This window comes from Candidozyma auris, chromosome 4 (genome assembly GCF_003013715.1).
Source record: "Candidozyma auris chromosome 4, complete sequence".
NCBI lineage: Eukaryota > Fungi > Ascomycota > Pichiomycetes > Serinales > Metschnikowiaceae > Candidozyma > Candidozyma auris.
The window spans coordinates 1,047,352-1,067,107 of record NC_072815.1 but is presented as its reverse complement, the minus strand read 5'-3'; the positions used below and the strand labels follow the sequence as shown (position 1 = coordinate 1,067,107).

The window sequence follows — 19,756 nt, the reverse complement described above, 5'->3', positions numbered from 1 at the left end:
GCTTGATAAATGTGTAGAGTTTCTGTTCGGAGACACTTTTAGAGCATGCAGTGTGCAGAGAGGCAGATGTTTACTATCAGCCCTGTTTGGCAGCAAGCAAGAGAGATGAATAGGAATGGAAAGAAAAAGTTGGGAATGTGCAAGAGTCGAATCAGGAAGAATGGACCAGGAGAACAAGCATGAATCACAAAGTGGGACTGAGAAATTGGATTGCTGCTTTTCAGCAAGTTGCCTGGCTAACTCTCACCAGAGTGGTTTCTCGCTAAAGGCTCGTGCATATGTAAAAGTGTAAAGTTGCGCAGGAATATGGCAGACTATTACGAGGTAGTGGAGATGGGGAAGAGAAGAATTTAAGATTTTGGGTCAGACAAAACCGAAAAATGAGCCCAAGTTTCCGATTGCTTTTTTCAGAGCTCATAGGTAACTTTCCTGTTTTGATCATGGTATTTGCCCTTCAGAAGCACAGTTACACTGTGCAAGGCTTAACAATGGTCCATCGCAGAGACCCTTCGCTTGAACAACATGACGAGGCAGCCGCCTTTCATTAATATAGCAACTGGATTATCTCTTCGAATGAGACAGTAGAGCCCTTAGTACTTCAGCGATGTGCTGTCAAGAGCCCCTTTTCCTCGACTAACTTTAAGATTTGGTGGGCTTGGCCAGAATCGGTCGTGTGATGTCTCACTTGGGCACAACAGGGGCCACACAGGGACCCAACAGGTGAAGACCCATTGCTTTCCTAAAATTTTGGAGGTTTTTACCTGATGGTAGTTTTTGAATTTCTTTGCGTGTTTTGAGCCTTCGATCAGTTGTGGAAAGTGTCGGGGACTGGAAATTCGCAGCCATCGAGCCCGCCGTGCATGTTACTTGGTATCGAGCACTACAGAACACTCTGCATTTCAAAGGACATCCAACCTTCTGGATATTCCTTTATATCCTTCATATGATGCTTGAGTTTCATTTCGCTGACTCTATGAATCTACTGAGGCTTGCAATTGTCTGCAGCTTCATATATCTCGGTACCTATGAATATCGTATAAGACACAAAGGCGTCTCCTGATTGTGTGGGTGAACTATACTCAAAGCAGACATACACATGCCTATACATTGATAAAGCCTAAGAGTCCCACCATCACACATACCCTTCATGACACAAGGAGAACTGATACTACCAAGCACAACTGTAGAAAAAAATTTTGATACCAGCACACGCAACCGACTCTAGAGTAACACTTACCTCTATTTAGATTTTGACTAACTGAAGAATTTCAGTCAACATGTGGAGCACATCGATAATGGGCCCTTTTGGTGCCCACTTGACCCGTTTCGCAGCCACCGCCATTCCAAAAGCTTCACTAAAATACGTTGTGTCACGTGCAATTATTTAGGGCTGAAACCTCATGATATAGAAGGCCCGCCACCTGCACATAGACCACTTTCTTCTCATAGTCGCTCAATCCTCTACCGGTCCTCGCGCAGGATGCCCAGGGAAAAATTTTAATAACCTACCGACTTAGGCCCTCCTTTTCTACAGCTTACTGACAACACTGCCAAAAGTATGTAATTGGAAAACCCTTGTTGAAGAGGTCCATGCTGGCTGTTTGAATCGAACGAAACGAAACTGAAGTCAAAATCTTTTATGTCCAATTTGTGATCCCCCATTACGATGAATTTTTCACCCCATCGATTTCACCATTTATGAAGATTCCCAAGATGTGTGATGTACAATGGAAACTCGAGAGCATCAAATTTTCCATCACAAATTCAATATAAGCCTCAGCTTCGTTCACATCCCCCTTCAAACTCCCTTTTATCATTATACTAACAAGTAGTGTCCTCTGTCAAGATTGTTAAGAAGTACACCAAGAAGTTCAAGAGACATCACTCTGACAGATACAAGAGAGTTGCCGAGAACTGGAGAAAGCAGAAGGGTATCGACTCGTGTGTCAGAAGAAGATTCAGAGGCACCATCCGTCAGCCAAACATTGGTTACGGTTCCAACAAGAAGACCAAGTACTTGAACCCATCTGGTTACAAGGTTTACTTGGTTAGAAACACTCAGGACTTGGATGCCTTGTTGATGCACAACAAGACCCACGCTGCTGAGATTGCCCACAACGTCTCTTCCAAGAACAGAGTCGAGATTGTCACCAAGGCCAAGTCTTTGGGTGTCAAGGTCACCAACCCCAAGGGTAGAGTTGCTTTGGAGGCCTAAGTTTTTCTGTATAATCTGGGTTGACGTAACGAATACACAATAATCATCGACTACAATTGTAGACTACAAAAGATAACTCCTTAGGCGCGGTTCATTAGCCTATGGTCTATATGTCATGTTCGCCATCACCTCTTCGATTTCGCTGCACTGATATCAAGGTGGTGGTGTTTCCTAATCCTGTAACCCAATTCGCAAAATCCGTTGCTGTCTATCTTCAAGTCGTCGCTATCGTAAAGCACTTTCTCCTTGAGGAAGTTGGCCGGTTCATTCTCTTCACCTGTAACACAAGAGGCAGTTGACTCATGTCTGCCCTTTCCATCTTCGCTTTCACCGTTCACGGCCAATCTAGACTCTCCCTCATTGAGGGTCAACTTTTCTGTTTGATCCAAGCAGTCCTGTAGCTCATTACTGGCATCCGCCTGAGCATCCCCATTCGCTGTGCCATTGTTCTCTTCATGAGACTCACTTCCTTCATGTACTGCCGGTAGTGTGGTCTTCCCGTCTTCATGTTCGGCTTCAGCGACTCTCGGTAAGGTATTCTTATCAATGCCTACATCGCACATTGATTTGAGCTTACCGCTGCTCGATCCAGCTGAAGATAATGTATGGAGCGAAGCATCACTGCTGCCTCTGTTCTTGAGAACTTTCTCCTCATTTACCTTTGAATGCAGCAACAGCGAGCTTGACTTTACTGACGAGGTATCATCGGCGTTGGCTTGTTGCAAGCTGGGCATGTCCAACATGCTCCTGAATGGGGTATGTAGGTTACCTTCGTCTTCAATCTGGCCGTATGACGTATTCTTTCTTGATGGAGCTCCTGAGGGGGCGTAAACTGATGAATTAGATGATGATGTAGCGCCGTTACCGTGGATTATATGATTAACATTTTGGTCGGGGTGTTCATAAATGCACATTTCCAAGCCTTGTAACCACGGGTCATTAAACAAAACGTCTAAATCGTATCTGGTTTTGACACTAGGATCACAGAGCTTCCAAGCTACCCTAGCCGCGCCATTGCTTTCAAATCTTGCAGCCCACTTAAATTTCGACCCTGGACCCCTAGCGTAATCAGCGTTGGTCTTGAACAGCGGGTGATCGGAGCAAAACCTATCTCTGTTGAACTTGTAGTCTCTAAATTGGTGATCGTGAAGGGAGGATTGCTGGAAGGGGACGCCGGCGTAAACTATGCAAAAGAGAAGCATCCCGAGCCCCCACGCATCCATCTTAAACCCATCGTACGCAAGAGACGCCTTCTCGGAATGGCTAGCGTCCTTGAGCTTCATCACTTCTGGAGGGGAGTATGGGGGAGAACCAACGTATGTGGTGAACCTCTTAAGCGGAGAGTCGAAGTTTTGAGGGTCCTCGTGGCCATAATCACTCACGCCAAAATCACAAAGCTTCGCCACGCCGTTGGAGTCCAACAAAATGTTTTCTGGCTTCATGTCCCGATGTACTATGTCATGATCATGGAGATACTTGAGGCCATATGCAATCTGTTTGAATATGCAAAACTTCTCTACCATGGGGGACCTTTTCCAACCAGGCTTGACAATCTGACTAAAAAGGTCGCCACCCCGACAGTACTCCATGACGATTCCCCATCCTCTAGTGATAGTGCCTTGTGACTGTAGCCTTAAGAGAGCCAAACTGTATACCACATGTCTCAGATCAGATGCCTTGCGAGAGATGATGTATTCTTTCGAAGAGCGATCATAAAATTCTTCATCAGACTCGTGGCGGAACATTGAGAGCTTCTTCAATGCATAAAGCTTCTTTTTGTTAGTGGCCAATTGTACAATGCGTACCTCTGCCGATCCACCATCGCCGAGCTTGTGGACGTCAGTCTCAAACTCGAAATCGTCCAAGAAGTTGACGTGATTCTCATGCATTTCGTTGGGCAAGTAGTCGTTGGGGTTGGCCACCGGGTTAGCAGGCACTTTGACGTCCGATTCAGGCCCACCTTTCAAGTAGAAAGAGGCCAGATGAGGCACCTGGTCCAGCGGGTTCTTGATCAAGCCATATGGATTGTACTTGATCTTGTCATGGTGAGGCGGTGCAACAAACCCGCTTGCAACGTTCCCATTGAACGATTTCTTCTTGCTTAAGCCCAACTTGGGCAGAGGAGCGTGGGCAAACGTCTCAGCTCTCTTGACTGGTCTATTGACTGGGGGCGGCGCCTGCGGTCTCTCTCGAAGAGCGTTTGTATCCGACCGCTTCATCGAAAACACAGACGGTGTTCTCGACACATTCAGCTCGGAAGACGGCCCCAGGGGTGTGCTTGGGGTCGTGGTGGAGGTCTTTTCCAGACCCTCCGGGCTGCGGTCTCTCTTGTGGAAGAGCTTCAGAAGGCCATGATGGGAGGAGGTCCGTTCGGCCTTGGGAGTCTTTTCCCTGTGAAAAAGGTGCTTCAAGTGATGTTTCTCGGTCATTTCCAGACACAACACTTGGGCGGGTTAGGAGAGGGTGGAGGGAAGAAGAGAAGCAGACAAGGTTCTTTTGGGCCGACTTTATTGCGATTGTGTAGTACAGGACGGGCGAGGATGGAACATCGAGGGAGGAAGAATTATAGGGGAGAAGAAGAGGCAGAAAAGAAATACGGCTCCGTGGTCCCGCTCGTTTAGGCAAGCGGGAGCTCGAGAAAAAGGTAAATTTGCCTTAGATCCTTTTTTTTTACAAGAAATTCCTGTGGGCGTTTCCCCAGGTCTTGCGGAGCAGGTGGGGCCGACCGTCTGGGGAAATCGCACTGGGGGGAGGAGAAGGAATTTTAAGAGTGCCCTGGTGATTGAGAGCGATAACGACAGAGGAAAAAAAGGCGAGTCGATAGAAGAAGCAGCCTCAAAATGAAAAAATTAGGTAAAGGGTAATGATTACTTGGAAAAAAAGAGAAGTGGGGCGAATATCCGCGTTTACTATGGCAATTGACTGCTTTTGTTTCTGATTAATTAGTGTTGGGACCATGAGGGAGGCATCAATTGAGGCCGGCAGACATTCTTTTCTTTTTATTTTCTCGTCGCCTCCTCACTACGTCGGCCAGGGGCAGCAATAATCCGCATCGAACAGGGTCCACTAAGTACAGATTCCACAACCATGCAAGTCGCCAGAAACGGTGTTTCTTTGGCTGAGTGGTGGGGGTTTTGGAGGTAACTTTTCGGATCATGGTCATTCGCCGGTGCTGATGGGTTTTGTTGTGCCTTCCTCTTTTGAGCCAGTGGCTGCGAAAACGCCCATCGAAGAAAGTTAAGTGGACAGCGCCTTGGAGTTGGAAATATACTAGCGGATAACATTTTGAAGAGCCACACGGGCCGTTCTTTTCTGAAAAGGAGTCTACTGGTGATTCTTTGGCTCTCTTTTTTAGACCCTTTGTCGGCCGATGATTGTAGATGAAGAACCATGCATTGTACCTGCTACTGATAATAGCTGCAAAAGTCTCCAGGTTAAAAGCTGGGTGAATATGACGCCATTATTATACACGCTTTGCTGTCGAACACTAGGGACTTTACTGAGAGAGGGAATGGACTCAGAATAATTTTTTTATAGTTGTTCTTGTAGCTGCTTGGAAGACCGAGCCTAGTTCATGGATGCTGAATACCTCGTCAATTTGTTGAAGACAACAAATCGAATCCAGCGCTTACATCAGCTTGTATTCTCTTGATTCATTTCGACGTTATTGACTTTCTTTCGTTTGCACAACGGCCTGCCTGTAAACGGAGGCGCCCTCCAGTAATTTGCAGGTTGTTGAACAGAATCAAGGCCTCATCGGTTGCCTAGTTGCACCCTGTTATGCCTTTCCTTTTTTTGTTCTACACTTCAAGCTGCCTGACATTGTCTTTGGGAGGAGATAAGTCGCCATATCTTGGTACACAGTGTCAAAAAGGTCTTACAAACCAGAGACACTCCGACCGTACACTTCTAAGCTCTTTGTTTCTTCATAGAAGTTCTATTTCTGACTTCTTTTTACCTTTTCCTTTCATCCTTTTCTTCTTATCTGTTCCCACGTCCCGGTGACATGAAGATATTCATAGTGATAGTTTACATCATGGTGACTTGATCGCAGCGCCGGATCCCGCCCGTGCCTCACACTAACGCACCTCATCCAGGCGAGCCTACGCTAAGGTTCTTCAAGAACGATCAGACAAGTATACGTAAAGCAGCAAAAGAAGCGAGAAAAACAATCCAAAGCATCAAACTTAGTCGCAGGTTGTGTTGTTATGTACCACGAGGGCGGTGGCTGCGAAAAGATACTCCGTTGATATTTATCTTGAATATTTCAAAGGAACCTTCATCAGAAGAAAAAATTACAAAGTGTGTGACGTCGTTAAAGAGCGCCTCCTTGAATTTTTGAGGCCGCAATGTCGACCTCGCAACGGATATTGTCTTCAACTTTACGGTTTCTGGGTATTAGGGTTGTAGGTCTCACTCTGTTAGAACTTACTGCGACAGTTTGTCCATGGATACTTGAATGACTTCACTACTGACTGACATATCGTCGGGCAAAGAGATCAGCTGTTTATCCTACCAATTCATGTCATCTTTAATATCACACATTTGCAAAATTTGGGTATCCCCACCCTCGATCTGTTCACGACTTTTTGGTAGATTTTCACGGTCACTCAGATTGTTCACAGAACTGATACAGCATTCAAAAATCAACACGACTTGTTCACCATCCAATGATCACTATATATATATATATTTTTTTTTTTTCTTTTCTTTCTTTTTTTTTTTTTTAGTTTATTAATTTAACTCTCAGTATCAAGGCTTAAATAAACGCCTCTAGAGTACCTCAGATTTACACTTCTCGTCATGGTGCATATGCAGCCGTACCCTAATTCTCCTAAACTACTCTCCTCTATCACTTACACTGAAGATCAATTACTTGTATATTACACATACGGTATCAAAATCAGCAAATCACATGGTGCCAGCAGTGGCCGACAATGCTTATCGAGGTCACCCTGATGATGAAGGAGGTGGGAAAGCGAAAAAGAGACTCTTTCGACTTAATTAAACGCTCTCTTCATCGGAGGGCTTCTGGTTTCTCTTGATTCTGAAAAAACGGATACCACCGCTGCCAGCGTTGGCGTCCTTCTCCACAGGCACCGATCTGGTGAATGAGGAGTCGTCAGCGAGCTCGCCGCCGTCCTGTGGACCCTGAGGGTAGTAGCCTCCTTCGCTACCGCGGACATTTTCAATGTGCTTCTTGTAGGAGGTGGCAATGTTGTTGGCACAAGTGATGAACCAAATGATAGCTAAACAAGCCACTGCCGTCCACATTATAGCGAAACCCTTGACACCAAGCTTGGCACTCAAGTTCTCGTCCTTAAAAGCGTTTCTTGCCAACACAGCCACGGAGGTCTGGAAAGCAGCAAAGCCAGCAATAAAGAAGAGAGCTAGGGTGACCAAAATGATAACAATTCTCTCAATGAAGTCAAAGCAGAAGCCAGCCATGTCGACAATGAAGGCAAGAGCAGTGAAGATAAAACCAATGATGAGGAAAGCAAAGGCAAATCTCGACAAGTAGAAGAAGGTGGAGTCATCGTTGATGAAATCGCTTGGGACACCTTGCTCAGTGCCAAAGTTCCTGTTAGGAGAGATTGGGTAGGCAGGACCGGTCATACAATTGGAAAGGTTGCTTGCATCACAAACACCCCAGAAAAACCACTTGGACTCGCCGTAAGCACCCTCAATTTGAGAAGTATCGGCTCTAAGCCATTCGAATCTGTTGAATGGGAAATGGTTGACGGAGCCAGCCAAGACAATAAAGATCAACAAAAGGGTGGTACCGGCTAACAAAAAGAGGTTGACGAAAGTGCCGCTAGCTCTGAGCATTTTGGAGTTTGGAAAGTGTCGTTGATGGGGAAAACGAAAGGGTGTTTCTGTTTATTTGATGAGATGTGTTTGGTTGCTATTTGAATAACCAAGGCCAGGGGGGGAACGGATAGAACAGTACTGAGCCTTTACTTTTTCAATTGATGGGCCAAACGAAGTTCAGATCGCTCAAATGAAGATACTATTAGTTCTTTGGAAAAAAAAGCAAAGTAGTAGCAAATGGGTGATGCGAGAAAGTATTTAAGTGCCCGGCAAAGAAAGCCCTCTTGGAATGACTTGACAAGCGTTGTCCTGCAGCGAAGCGAGCCCCAGCAGTAGAACAACCCACAGGCCCCAGTGCGCAATGCATTTGTTGCTAAAAGTGACCACAAGGCCAAGCCAAGGAAAAGGGGCCAACAGAGTCGCTGATCGTAACATTTTCTCCCCACGGAAACAAGTTTTGTCATTTTTGTCACCTTGAACTGTTCGGCTTCCATCAATTTCACCTACCTCTGCTTGTTTTGCAACCTCGGCGGCTAGCAAGGGTAGGGTGATTGTGCAGGAAGAATGTTTGGCAATCAACCTAATGGGGCTGAAATTTTTCTTAATGCGTCAAAACATCTGACGCCTAAACAGGCAGGTCACCGATTTTTTTTATCATCTTCTTTTGCACTCTTCTTTGTGGCGCGAACTCATAGAAGCCTTGCTCTGAAGACTTCTCTTCCGCCAAGCGCAAGGAGTCATTTGTAACGTTTTAGGAAAGTCCTGAAAAACCGAATAACCTGAATTTTTCAGCGCTCAATCCCTCATCTATCAATTTCGTTGGCCCACTCCGCTTTAAGATCAACGGTTTTAGATTGCTAGTGTTTCGCAGCCGTTCACCACCTTTTTGATAGCAGCTTTCCATGCACTGGGGCACGCATTGCCATGCTGCGGACTCCAAAGGGGCCGGGCAAATGTCACGCCGCGAGGCCTGGGGCAAAGCTTCAAGGAGCTATCAAGGAGCCATCTTCATGTGAGTGAGGGTTCGTGAGGGCACATCAGAGAACTCCCAGAGGGATAATTTTCCGTGGTCACCGAAGCATTGTTTGGACATTACCCATTACGTCACATCGCGAGGAAGGCTTCTATCCCGTCATTTGCATTCTGTGCCACTGGCGCATTTCGCAACTATTCATGGATGGCTTTTACAAGTGACGCCTTGTTGCTTGCGCAACACATTTACGCCGCTTTAGGAAAAATCAATGAATACCTGGAGTGGCTTACCGCTCCAACTCCATCACCACTTTCTCAGTTACTCTTCGCCCTCCCACTTCTTACACCATCCGTACCATGTTCTCTCCAAACACCTCTTGGGCTTGTCTGTTTCTGTAGGTTTGCTTGAAGATGTGCTCGTAGGCTTCGCTACACTCAGGCTACTTGGCTTGGACTTGAGTGGATGAGGCAACTTGGGCTCGTCGGGTTCTGTGTCATCTTTACTGACAAACCGCCAATTGAAGCAGTCTCGACATGGCGGCTGGTCCACGCATTTGGCTGTTTCGTTGTACTTGAGAATGATGTCGTCAATCACCGTGTGGATACGATGATTCAACAAGTTCACGTGCCACCCCAAGTCGGTCACCACGTCGTAGACACATATTTTGCCCGTATGGCAGGCGGTCTCCATGGCATAACCCGCCACGGAGCATGAGGATGAGGCGCCGTTGCACACTCCCATGAAGATCGGATCGGCAGTGTTCCCAAAATGCCAAATGTGCTCCATGTGCCGAGGAAGCCCTGGAGCTTGAGGTAGATGTAGTCTTTTGGTTGCAAGCATCTCTCCTGGCGACTCAAATGCAACAGCAGGCAAGCCGTAAGTCCTACCAAGAAGCGATGCTAGCGCCCCTCCAAGCGAGTGGCCCGTCACCCATATATCAGTAGTTTCTGGAGGGTACAACTTCGTCACATTTCTGTACAATTCCAACGTAGCCTGGTAGTATCTATCCTGTCTCAAAAGCTCCTTCTCAAGACAATCCTGGTTACATGTGTATGTCTTCTCGTAGCAGTCACACACTGTGGTCCACATGTAGCCTACCCTAGCGCAACAGCACAGGAAGAGCAAATTGTCGTTGATCTTATCGTTTCCGCCTGTTTCGTCAGACCCACCTCCTGGAAGACCAGCACCAGACGTGCCTTTAATGCCAATCACGACGGTCTTGGAGTCGTTACTAACGAAAACGTGCCCTCGAAGCCCGTCCTCGAGCCACCCAAAATTGATATCTGGGTGTTCCTCATCTACATCCCAAGGATCGCCCACATCGATCCAGTCCAGCTTCTTCTTCTCGTCATCGCTCAAGGGTAGCCTCACATATGCATTTGATGAGATGAGGGCAAGGGCTACCACGGAGTCCTTGTCTTCGATGTCAGGCAACAAAACGTCCTCTTCGGGCTCCCATTCAAGCCCTATGCCATCTAGCTTTTTTGGGTCTCCTTTGACCTCTATCGCATACCGTAAGTAGCTATCTAGAAACCCCGGTGTGTGTCGTTCTTTGAGCCTCCTCAACCGAGCTGGTCTCTCCGAAGAACGAATCTCTAATTCGGCACTCCATGGATTTTGGCCCCCGAAAGCTCGAGATATGCCTACCTGAGACATGACGGAGTCGGCGCTATTTGAATCTACGTGCTCATTTCCCTGGGCGTAAATCGCCTCCGTGAGCTCCTCAAGGGTGTTCTCATGCGTGCTTAAGAACTCAGGAGTGATGTCTAAACGACGATGTACACGGTTGTACCTTCCTGTTCCGTGGTGAAAAACATGTTTTAGTTGAAACTTGGTTGACCGGCCCAGTGAAGCCAGGTGTGTAGAAGGTGGCTCTGACTGTTGATCTATCTTGGGTCCCAAAATCCAAAAGGGAACCCATGCTTGCACGATGCTATAGATGGATAAGGCAAATAATGACGAAAAAATAAGGAACACATAAGTCTTTTGAGTGTTCCGCTGGCGTAGTGGTTGTTTCTCTAACATTCTTGTGGTGATAAGGGAGAGAGTAGAAGTTGGGTTTGATCTTATCGGAGTGCACATGGAAGTCACACTTAAAGGTGGAGGAAGATAGTAACTTAAGAGTTGCAGAGAGAGAAAATTCGGAGAAATGGACATACCAGAGTAAAGTGAAGATATTTTTTCAGATCGATTCACGATCGATTTCCACCGTTGAAATGTTTATTTAATCTAGAACCCTTTAAAATTCTCACAATGTCAGTATTTGAATGGAACCTGGCTGCGAATCCCTTCAGGCGGAGGGTTCTAATTTGATCCCAGCAACGCCCTTCAAAATCTCTTCGCTTTTCACAGCATCGGCTAGCTCTTCATCCAAGCCAGATTCCAATTTGATTTTGAAAGAGTGTATGTCGGGTTGTGCATTTTCGGCACCGACGTCTCTCTCAGTAAATACATGGCGCAGGGCAACAAGGGCAATGTCCCTTACGTGGGTAGGCTCCTTACCTGTCTTCCTCTTCTCCAACTCGTAGCTGATGCGAAGAATTTTGCTCATTTTGGCCATCACAGAAGAAATCACTTCTCCAGTGAGCTTCTTGTCGTTCTCGTAGAACTCGTGAGCCAACAAGGCGGAGAAGACATCTCCACACCCGTTGAAGGAACAGCCAATCTCGTCAATCTCCACTATAGATACACCCAGGCATTCAGTTTTTGCCTTATAATACCTATGTCTGTCAGCAGCGGCCAATTTCTCAAATGGCTTCATTTCTTCATGGCTGGCAGCTTTCCACATTTCACCTAACATGTTTGCACTGTATCTCACATCGGGGTTTGCCCTTCTCCGATCCATACAAAAGAAAATGTACGCATTCATGGGTTTTTTAAGACACCCTGGGTCCTTCTTACCCATGTCCTCTTTGGGTAAGGAGGCTTCCTTTTCCTTGGGTAAGGAGGTTCCATCCTCCTCAGGAAGAGGTGAAGCATTCTTCTTGGGTGGAGTATATTCCTTGGAAGACGGGCTATCCTTCGTGTTAGGGCGATTATTTTCCTTGAGAGGTTCCTCAGTGGAGAAATACGACTCACGAGAGTACCCCACAGCGGCCATGACGCCATTGATTACCACCGACAGGAGTACAACGTTGGGAACGTCGTATAAAGCATCAACCATGCGAAGAGCTTGGGCAGCGGCTTGCCAACTATCGACCTTCATGCCAGTGAGAAGCTCCAACTCGAACTGATTGGGTGTGGCCAAATCAACAAGCCCTTTCCTCCAAAACCTCTTATGTACGGGCACGCATTCTGCTGAAACGTAGAGCTTACCGTTGTCTCCAAGAACAGGGTCCACCACCACCACCGACTCAGGGTTAGCCGACTTCAATTGCTCAATGTGATTGTAGATGACTTCCAACAGATCGGACGTAGGGCAGTAGCCCACCAACATCATCTTGTACTGGTCCGCCTGAATGTCCTTGAGTCCGTCAAAAAGCTCTTCTAGTCTCTCAGGCTCAACTTTGCGTCCCTTGAATTTGCCGTAGCCGGGATGATTCAGGAAGTCAGTGGTGTTGATAGCATCCACATCCCATCCAAGCGTCTGAAGAGGGAACACAATGCTTCTGTTTCCCACATATCCATGGACCACAGAAGATGATACTGATAGTAGCGGCTTTGTTTCAATGTCCTCCATAGCTCTTGGGCTGGAGTTGGGGAGTCGATGTATAGTTGAAAGCGCGCCTTGTATTGGGGACTGACCTCAGGATACTTTATGGTTTTTGGAGACTTCGTGTTCTGGGATTTTTTTTTCTTTCCTCTTTTGCACTAACCAACTTTTAAAAGGCGTTCTTTAATCATTGATTGGACCATTCTGGTAAGTCAATTGTTCATTACGATGCTCACCTACTTTTATCAGTGTCTTCAATTACAGAAATGGTAATCGAGAAGTGGTAACCATATCAATGTGTTGCAGATTATGAAACGACAAGAATAAAAAATAAAAAAGTTGGAGACATTACAGTCCAATCCTTCTTCTTCCTTTCAAGGTGTAAGTGGTCTTTCCCTTTCGAAGGGCCCGCGTTGTGCTCTTGTATATAAACAGTGAAACGTCGCAGACTAGCTTTTCGAATACGACATCACCAAACGAACAACACCTTTCGAGTAGCAAATGTCCGCCAAAAGAGCCGCCGAATTGAATACGGGATACCCGATATTTGGCATCAAGTTTCTCGACAATAAGACCGTTTTGGCCGTCGGTGGCGGAGGTGAGGGCAAAAACGGCATTCCAAACAAAATCACCGCTGTCAAGTGCAGCCTAAAAGTTGCAGACAAGAATAGAAGATTACAGAAGTACAGAGAAATCACTTTGCCTCAGAATGAAGACTCTCCCATGTGCGTGGAGACAACGAGATCCTCGGGAGACGACGGGTTCACTCACTCCATTTTTGTTGGCTGCAACCAATCATCTGCATTGATCAAAAACATGAATGTGAACAACAACTTGAGAAAATACGGTTTCACCGAAGAAGAGCACTTGAAGTTTTTGGACGCAGTGCAGTTTGACCACACTGTTCTGGCTGAGTCGATTGGCACTTATCCAAAGTTGATCAGCTTGTCCCCTGAAAGTGAGGTTGGTGCCTTCATGACATCGCTGGACCCTTCCGATGTGTATATTTATAGGCCAGACTCTCTTGAGTTGGTGGCCAAGGTTCGTTCATCCAGTGCGGGCGAAATCAGAGACCTTCAGGTGAGCCCTCATGATGGAGGGAGGTTTCTGTGCTTAGTTACTTCTTCCTCAGTGGAGGTGATCAACAATGGGGACGGCAGCGTGGTGTCAGTTTCCTCACAAAAAGCCGATAAAAAATCGCAAAAAATCTTGGCCAAGTATAGTTTGTCCAAAGTTCGCTTTTTCAAGAACGATACCGTTGTCATCACTGCTTCTTTGAGATCAGGCAAAGGTTCAGCGATCCTACGCTACGACATCACCAATCACAAAGTAATAAGCGAGGCCCGCATTTTGAAGAAGAATGCCATTGTTGTTGCATTGGACATTTCTTTGGCGCAGAATCTTGTTGCAGTGGCCCATAATGATATTACTGTGACATTAATTAGATTGTCTGACTTTAAAATCCTTTCGACGATACCCAAATTGCATCAGTTTGCTATTACAAGCTTGAGTTTTTCACCCAGTGGCACCAAATTAGCTACCGGCAGTGCTTCTCAAACTTTGAACGTCATGCCCATCCCGCCTAACTATGCAGCCGGTTCCTCATTAATGTGGTCATTTTTCAAATTCCTAATGTTTATTTTTGTCATTTTTGCTGGTGTTATTTTGCAGCAAGGACTTCAGGCCGGCCAGCTTGATCCTTACATCGACATGATCGAACAGCACATAGGCCCTATTGATCATTACGTCGAACTCACTAAAAAACATGGAGGCAATTTCATGATCAAGGCTCAAGAATACGGTGTAGTGGCAGCTGAGTTGTCGCAGAAGTACGGTAGTGAGTATCTTGATAAAGCGCAAATCTACGGGAAAATTGGGTACGAAGTTCTTAAGGAGAAGTCAGCATATGGAATTGATTTAATCAAGGAGAAGATGAACAAGGATAAGCCAGATGACCAAGAGAACACCAAGCCGTACTTCACAATGAGTGCATGGGAAGACAACCCAGAGAATTTAGTGGAAACAGAGACCGCAACAACTGCAAACATCCCCAATGACACACTCAATGATATTGTGTCGGAGGTCACCAAGGATGTTGACCACCTCACTAATGTTGATGGTGAAATTGACAGAAGCTCCATTATTGAAGAGGCTGTGCAGCTTGACACAGATGTAAGTTTCAAGGTGTCTGCAGAGACTGTGACTTTGGAGGACGCTCAAGAGAGTCATTCAACTGAGAGTGTTGGTGGATCTGAAATCAGTGAAATCATAGATACTATAAGTGAAGGTGCCTCCTCCTTCGCTACTCAGACTGCATCCTCTGTTTTTCCAGATAAGGACCTTGACAACTTTTCGGAAAGTTCTGCTTCCATTGAGGATGATGATAATTCATCTCTCACTACGGAAGAGCAGAATGTCGCTGATTCTGATGTGTCTACACAGTCAGTGCAAGAGACGACTTCAAACGAAGATATCCGAACCTCGAGTGACGTCTTTGTTGAGGTCGAGCCTGAGATGGTAAATGAGAATTCTGCATCTTATTCTTCGGTAGAACCAGAGGAGACCACGGCTTTCGAAGCAGCTGCAAACGGTTCAGTTGAGCAGCCCAGTACCGAGGTGACTCAAGCAGAGTCAACAAAATCAGAGCAGCTAAGCTCGGTGGAGTCTGTGAGTATTATTGCCGAGCTTTTTTCGGAAACGACTCACGAAGAATCCGACATCAGTGCGACTAGCTTGACGAAAGAACATACATCGTCTTCAACTTTTGTCGAAGGTCCAAGCACGTCATCTGAGTCGGTGCCTGAAATTGTTGATGAGCGTTGGGTGGATGATTCGACTCCATTCTTGGAGAATGACACGTCATCTTTGATCGACGAAAAAAGTGCACTGACTTCTCAAGAATTTGACCTTTCATCTGAGGAAGAGGCGTCAGTCGCCGAGCCAGCTGCTGAGACAACAGACACAGTAGACTTCACCGAGACTGTCGAAGTGGAGAAATCAGATACCAAAATTTCTGTGACTGAAGGGTCCAGTGAATCGCAAGTGCCAAGCCTTGAGACTCTGTCTTCTGCCACTTTAGAAGCTTCATCTAGAGCATCAGACTCCCCTGCCAAATCTGAGGCTAAATCGGATTCTACAACCTCTAGGAATTCTGATACCTCAGTGTCCCCAGAAAGTGCCTCGTCGAGTGCATCTTCGGAGACTGCTTCTGAATCTCCTGCAACTGCAACTTCCTCAGCTCCCTCGACTTCTTCAGCTCCTACAACTTCTTCATCTGCAGTGACCAACTCTGTAGAGTCCTCAGAAGTCACCAAACTGTCCTCCACAACATCTGCAACTACCTCATTACCCAGCGCTACAACAGCACATGACGAACTTTAATCCAAGAGGCACATCGCCCTTTGCATAATGTCATAAATAGAATAGCCAACGGGATGGAATCCACTTAGTGTGGTTATCTCCTGCATTGGCCACCGGTGGATCTGACTTAGTAAAGATCGGTTCGCGATACGCGATGTGAAAAACGCCTTCGGTCACCAAGGAAAGACGAGTCAGACCTCCTTCAAAAATATATATATAGATCCGACTTTGTCATGAGCCACAAGCACTCGGACCCGTCAGACTGGAAAGCGACAAAGCTACCGAAGCTTGCCCAGTTGGACTCTCTCCAGCGGTGTCTCATTTGTAAGGACTTTCTCAAGGCGCCAGTGATCACCTCGTGCAACCACACATTCTGCTCCCACTGCATTCGCCAGCATCTAATGGCCGAAAGTCTGTGTCCTCTTTGTAAAACAGAGCAATTCGAGAGCAATTTAAAGAGGAATATACTCTTGGAGGAGATTGTGCTATGCTATGAAAGGCTACGACCAGATCTTCTTGAGCAACTAAAGAGTGAAGAGCAAACACCACATGTGGAAGAAACCAAGGAGGCAGATTTGGAGATTATCGAGGTTCCAGACGAAGAAAGTCCACAAGTAAATCCCACCAATGGAAATCCAGAGTTAGTGCAGTGTCCCGTGTGTAGCCAGAGCATGAGTGCTGACTTTCTCCAAAGAAGCCATTTGGACGATTGCCTTAACGGTAAAAGCACCAAAGTGCCTCCTCCAAGAGTGTCAACGGCACCAAAAAGACTGAAAGGGATCTCGTCGTTCTTCCAGCCCCGCAAGCGCCAGGATGTGAACCACTCGTCGTTCTACTTTTCGCAACCCGAGAAGCACCACCATGAAATCAAGAAAATCCCCAAAATAGACTTTGGCTCCCTTGCGACGCCCAAGTTGAAAGAAAAATTAAGTCAGTTGAAGCTCCCGACGTCAGGAACCCGGTCTCAGCTCGAGCTCAGGTACAACCATTACTACGTGTTGCACAACTCGAACCTGGACAGTTCACACCCAGAAAGCGACTTGGCACTTAGACAGAAACTTATGCAGTGGGAAAAGTCACACGCGGCCTTTTCATCGGCTGCTACTTCTGGTGGCTTGTTTGCTGACTCCTTGAGTCACAAGTCCATAACAGATAAAGACTTCCCCGTGGGACTTTGGCTTGAGAAGAATAGAAATACGTATAAGCGGTTGATCCGCGCGGCAAGGGCGACTAACAAGAAAAAGGCCGACAAAGAGGGTATAGAGATGGATGTGGGCACCGAGAGTGGCGATGGGAGTCACAATACCAAGGAGTTTGTTGAGCAAACTACAAATGAAAAAATCGATGAAAAGAAGAAGGAGGAAGCAGAGCAAGTTGGAGTCAAGGAGGAGAATGCTGAGTTTGATTTCTCTCAGAGTACTCTCTTCATTCCCCAATAAGAGCAAGCGAACCTGTATCGTATGACGCTGATCTAGCGACCTCTTTTCTTAACGTTTGGAAGCTTGCGCTCCCCTCAAGGCTTAGTATCAGCCGTTTCATGGCGTTATAAACTCACTAGACAAATGGCGGCCGTTTTGCATGTTGACGCTGGCTCTGCTAATTTCACCAGCTTCACTAGCTTGCTTCCAATTCGCAATCACTGCTTTTGCAGCCATACTTGGTGAATGCGCGAATCTCATCATCACCTCACTATGGATCGAAAGATAACGTATCCGAGCTTTTTTCTCTCGATTCGCCTATTGTTGTTTTGCATACACTTTAGAAGGTCCCCCTTCACTCCCCACCTTTATCAGCATCGACATTTTGTGACCTCAGTTGGCCGGATATTTATAGACTGAAATCTCACTCATCACCTCATTTGAGAGATGATCGATGAGACGCTGTATTTGACCACCCACGAGACCGCTTTGGCGGTGGTGGCCACAGCGATGAAAAAAGCAAGACTTTCTCTCGATACACTCATAATAAACTCATTTATGGGTGGCTTGCTCTTTACTTCGGGAGGAATGCTTCATGTGATGATAGTATCTGAGTGTCCAGAAACGTGGAAAACAAATCCAGGTTTTGTTCTACTACTACAAGGTCTCATGTATCCTATTGGTCTTTTTTACGTCGTCATCATGGGTGTTGATCTATTCAACTCCAACATCTTATTTTTCCTGGTGGGTTTAGCTCGCAGAGCCGTTACAGTGCTAGATCTTCTAATATCATGGTTCGTGAGCTGGTGGTTTAATTTAGTGGGTAATATATTCGTTTGCTACATCATCTCGCATTACTCGAAGGTGTCAGCCACACCTGCGATGATCGAAGGGTCCCGTTTGATCCTCGATCAAAAGGCAGCTCCTGCCTTCCATGAAACACTCATCAAGGGAATGGCAGGTAATTTCTTCGTTTGCTTGGCCATATACCTTCAGCTTATGGCTAAGCCTTTGCATGTCAAGTTCTTGATGATGCTACTTCCAATCTTCACATTTGTGTCTCTTGGTTTCAGTCACACTGTTGCCGATATGTTTGTTGTGATTATCGGCCTAATAAACCACGGCCATGTTTCTGTGGGTACTGTGGCGTGGAAAGTTTTGCTACCGGCTACCCTAGGCAATATCATTGGTGGTGCCTTCTTTGGTTTGGTGATCCCGTGGTATCTTCACTTGTATGTCGTGGAAAGAGACCAGCGTAAGCTTCACTTGCCACTGTACGAGATGAGAGACGAGCAGCCTGAGTTGAACCAGGACTCCAGAGTGGTGCGGGTAATGCCTCACGACGAAGAAGAAGCTGAGGAGGAAAACGAACTCGAAGAAATGAGAAGGGCTTCGCGCGAGGAAAAAGGTGATTCTGATTCACTTAATAGCTCCAAACTCGGGGTTGAGCCAAAGGAGCCTGTCCATGCATTATATAGACAACCCACGACTCGCTCTCAGCGGTCACTTCGCAGGAAGAAGTCCCACAAGTCTCCAGCAAACGTTTTTCCCGTTTATGGCATGGAGAGTCCTCGTGACCGAGAAAGATCCATTGCATCAGGGAAATATAGCAGCGAGGATTACTACGATACATCGAACCATGATGAAGATGAAGATGAGAGTGGAGCTGAGTTTCTTGCTGAGCATCTTCGCAGGACGTTGTCTCGACAGCCAACGAAACGATCAAAGGAAAGAGAAAGAGACCTCGAATCACAGACGCTGCCAACTGTGAGAAGACAGTCTATTTCGACCATCAACCTTCCAAGACAGCTCACACGATTTTCGTTTGCAAGTAATCGGAGGGGTCACAGAGATGATCTTGACGAACTCAATTCCAAGTTCACCAAGGCCGGTATCACAGAGAAGGCCGCCAATGCGGCAAATGAAGCAGCGGGTACTTCCGACTTTATTGGACGTGACCGTGCTCAACCCATGATGATGGCCCGCTCACAGTCAACCGTGGGACCCACCTCGACGTCAGACGAGGGACGTGCAAGCACACCTGCCTCCACCGTAACAGTTCAACAGTGGGACCCATCTGGGCGCTCGAGAGTAGAAAGCGAGCCAAAGCATAATTCATAGCATAGTAATGCAATAGCATCGAACATCAGTAGTAGAGCCCTGAAACATCTTACAAAAATAATAAAAAAAAATCTTAAAACTTAAGAGTAGGGAAACGGTTGCAAAAAGTATGGACGAGACCGGAGTCGAACCGGTGACCTTCTGCTTGCAAGGCAGACGCGCTACCAACTACGCCACACGCCCCGATATGAATTGAAATTGGTATA

At 46.5% G+C, this 19,756-nt stretch overlaps 8 protein-coding genes and 1 non-coding gene across 9 annotated transcripts; 4 read left to right on the top strand and 5 right to left on the bottom strand. All coding sequences in view use genetic code 12, as the record gives it.

Moving 5' to 3' along the window:
• Window positions 1-1,277: 1,277 nt before the first annotated feature.
• RPL32 (60S ribosomal eL32 domain-containing protein) lies at window positions 1,278-2,215 on the top strand (the record flags this gene model as incomplete). The annotated part of the gene is made up of 3 exons (XM_029037396.2): window positions 1,278-1,323; window positions 1,518-1,556; window positions 1,833-2,215. The coding sequence occupies 3 exons, from the start codon at window positions 1,278-1,280 to the stop codon at window positions 2,213-2,215; spliced, it is 468 nt and encodes a 155-aa protein (XP_028888452.2).
• A 125-nt stretch (window positions 2,216-2,340) lies between these two features.
• PTK2 (protein kinase) lies at window positions 2,341-4,644 on the bottom strand (the record flags this gene model as incomplete). The annotated part of the gene is made up of 1 exon (XM_029037395.2): window positions 2,341-4,644. One exon carries the CDS (start codon window positions 4,642-4,644, stop codon window positions 2,341-2,343), a length of 2,304 nt encoding a protein of 767 aa, XP_028888451.2.
• Window positions 4,645-7,219: 2,575 nt separating this feature from the next.
• SUR7 (Sur7p) lies at window positions 7,220-8,044 on the bottom strand (the record flags this gene model as incomplete). The annotated part of the gene is made up of 1 exon (XM_029037394.1): window positions 7,220-8,044. The coding sequence occupies one exon, from the start codon at window positions 8,042-8,044 to the stop codon at window positions 7,220-7,222; it is 825 nt and encodes a 274-aa protein (XP_028888450.1).
• Window positions 8,045-9,317: 1,273 nt separating this feature from the next.
• ATG15 (triglyceride lipase ATG15) lies at window positions 9,318-11,024 on the bottom strand (the record flags this gene model as incomplete). Its single annotated transcript, XM_029037393.2, has 1 exon — window positions 9,318-11,024. The coding sequence occupies one exon, from the start codon at window positions 11,022-11,024 to the stop codon at window positions 9,318-9,320; it is 1,707 nt and encodes a 568-aa protein (XP_028888449.2).
• A 265-nt stretch (window positions 11,025-11,289) lies between these two features.
• On the bottom strand, window positions 11,290-12,678 carry CJI96_0004163 (putative pyridoxal kinase; the record flags this gene model as incomplete). The annotated part of the gene is made up of 1 exon (XM_029037392.2): window positions 11,290-12,678. One exon carries the CDS (start codon window positions 12,676-12,678, stop codon window positions 11,290-11,292), a length of 1,389 nt encoding a protein of 462 aa, XP_028888448.2.
• A 474-nt stretch (window positions 12,679-13,152) lies between these two features.
• Window positions 13,153-16,032, top strand: SEC12 (GTPase-activating protein SED4; the record flags this gene model as incomplete). The annotated part of the gene is made up of 1 exon (XM_029037391.2): window positions 13,153-16,032. The coding sequence occupies one exon, from the start codon at window positions 13,153-13,155 to the stop codon at window positions 16,030-16,032; it is 2,880 nt and encodes a 959-aa protein (XP_028888447.2).
• A 212-nt stretch (window positions 16,033-16,244) lies between these two features.
• Window positions 16,245-17,450, top strand: RAD18 (E3 ubiquitin-protein ligase RAD18; the record flags this gene model as incomplete). The annotated part of the gene is made up of 1 exon (XM_029037390.2): window positions 16,245-17,450. The coding sequence occupies one exon, from the start codon at window positions 16,245-16,247 to the stop codon at window positions 17,448-17,450; it is 1,206 nt and encodes a 401-aa protein (XP_028888446.2).
• A 426-nt stretch (window positions 17,451-17,876) lies between these two features.
• CJI96_0004160 (uncharacterized protein) lies at window positions 17,877-19,550 on the top strand (the record flags this gene model as incomplete). Its single annotated transcript, XM_029037389.2, has 1 exon — window positions 17,877-19,550. One exon carries the CDS (start codon window positions 17,877-17,879, stop codon window positions 19,548-19,550), a length of 1,674 nt encoding a protein of 557 aa, XP_028888445.2.
• A 110-nt stretch (window positions 19,551-19,660) lies between these two features.
• Window positions 19,661-19,733, bottom strand: CJI96_0004159. The gene has a single exon. It is a non-coding gene; the product is annotated as a tRNA-Ala (tRNA).
• Window positions 19,734-19,756: the final 23 nt, after the last annotated feature.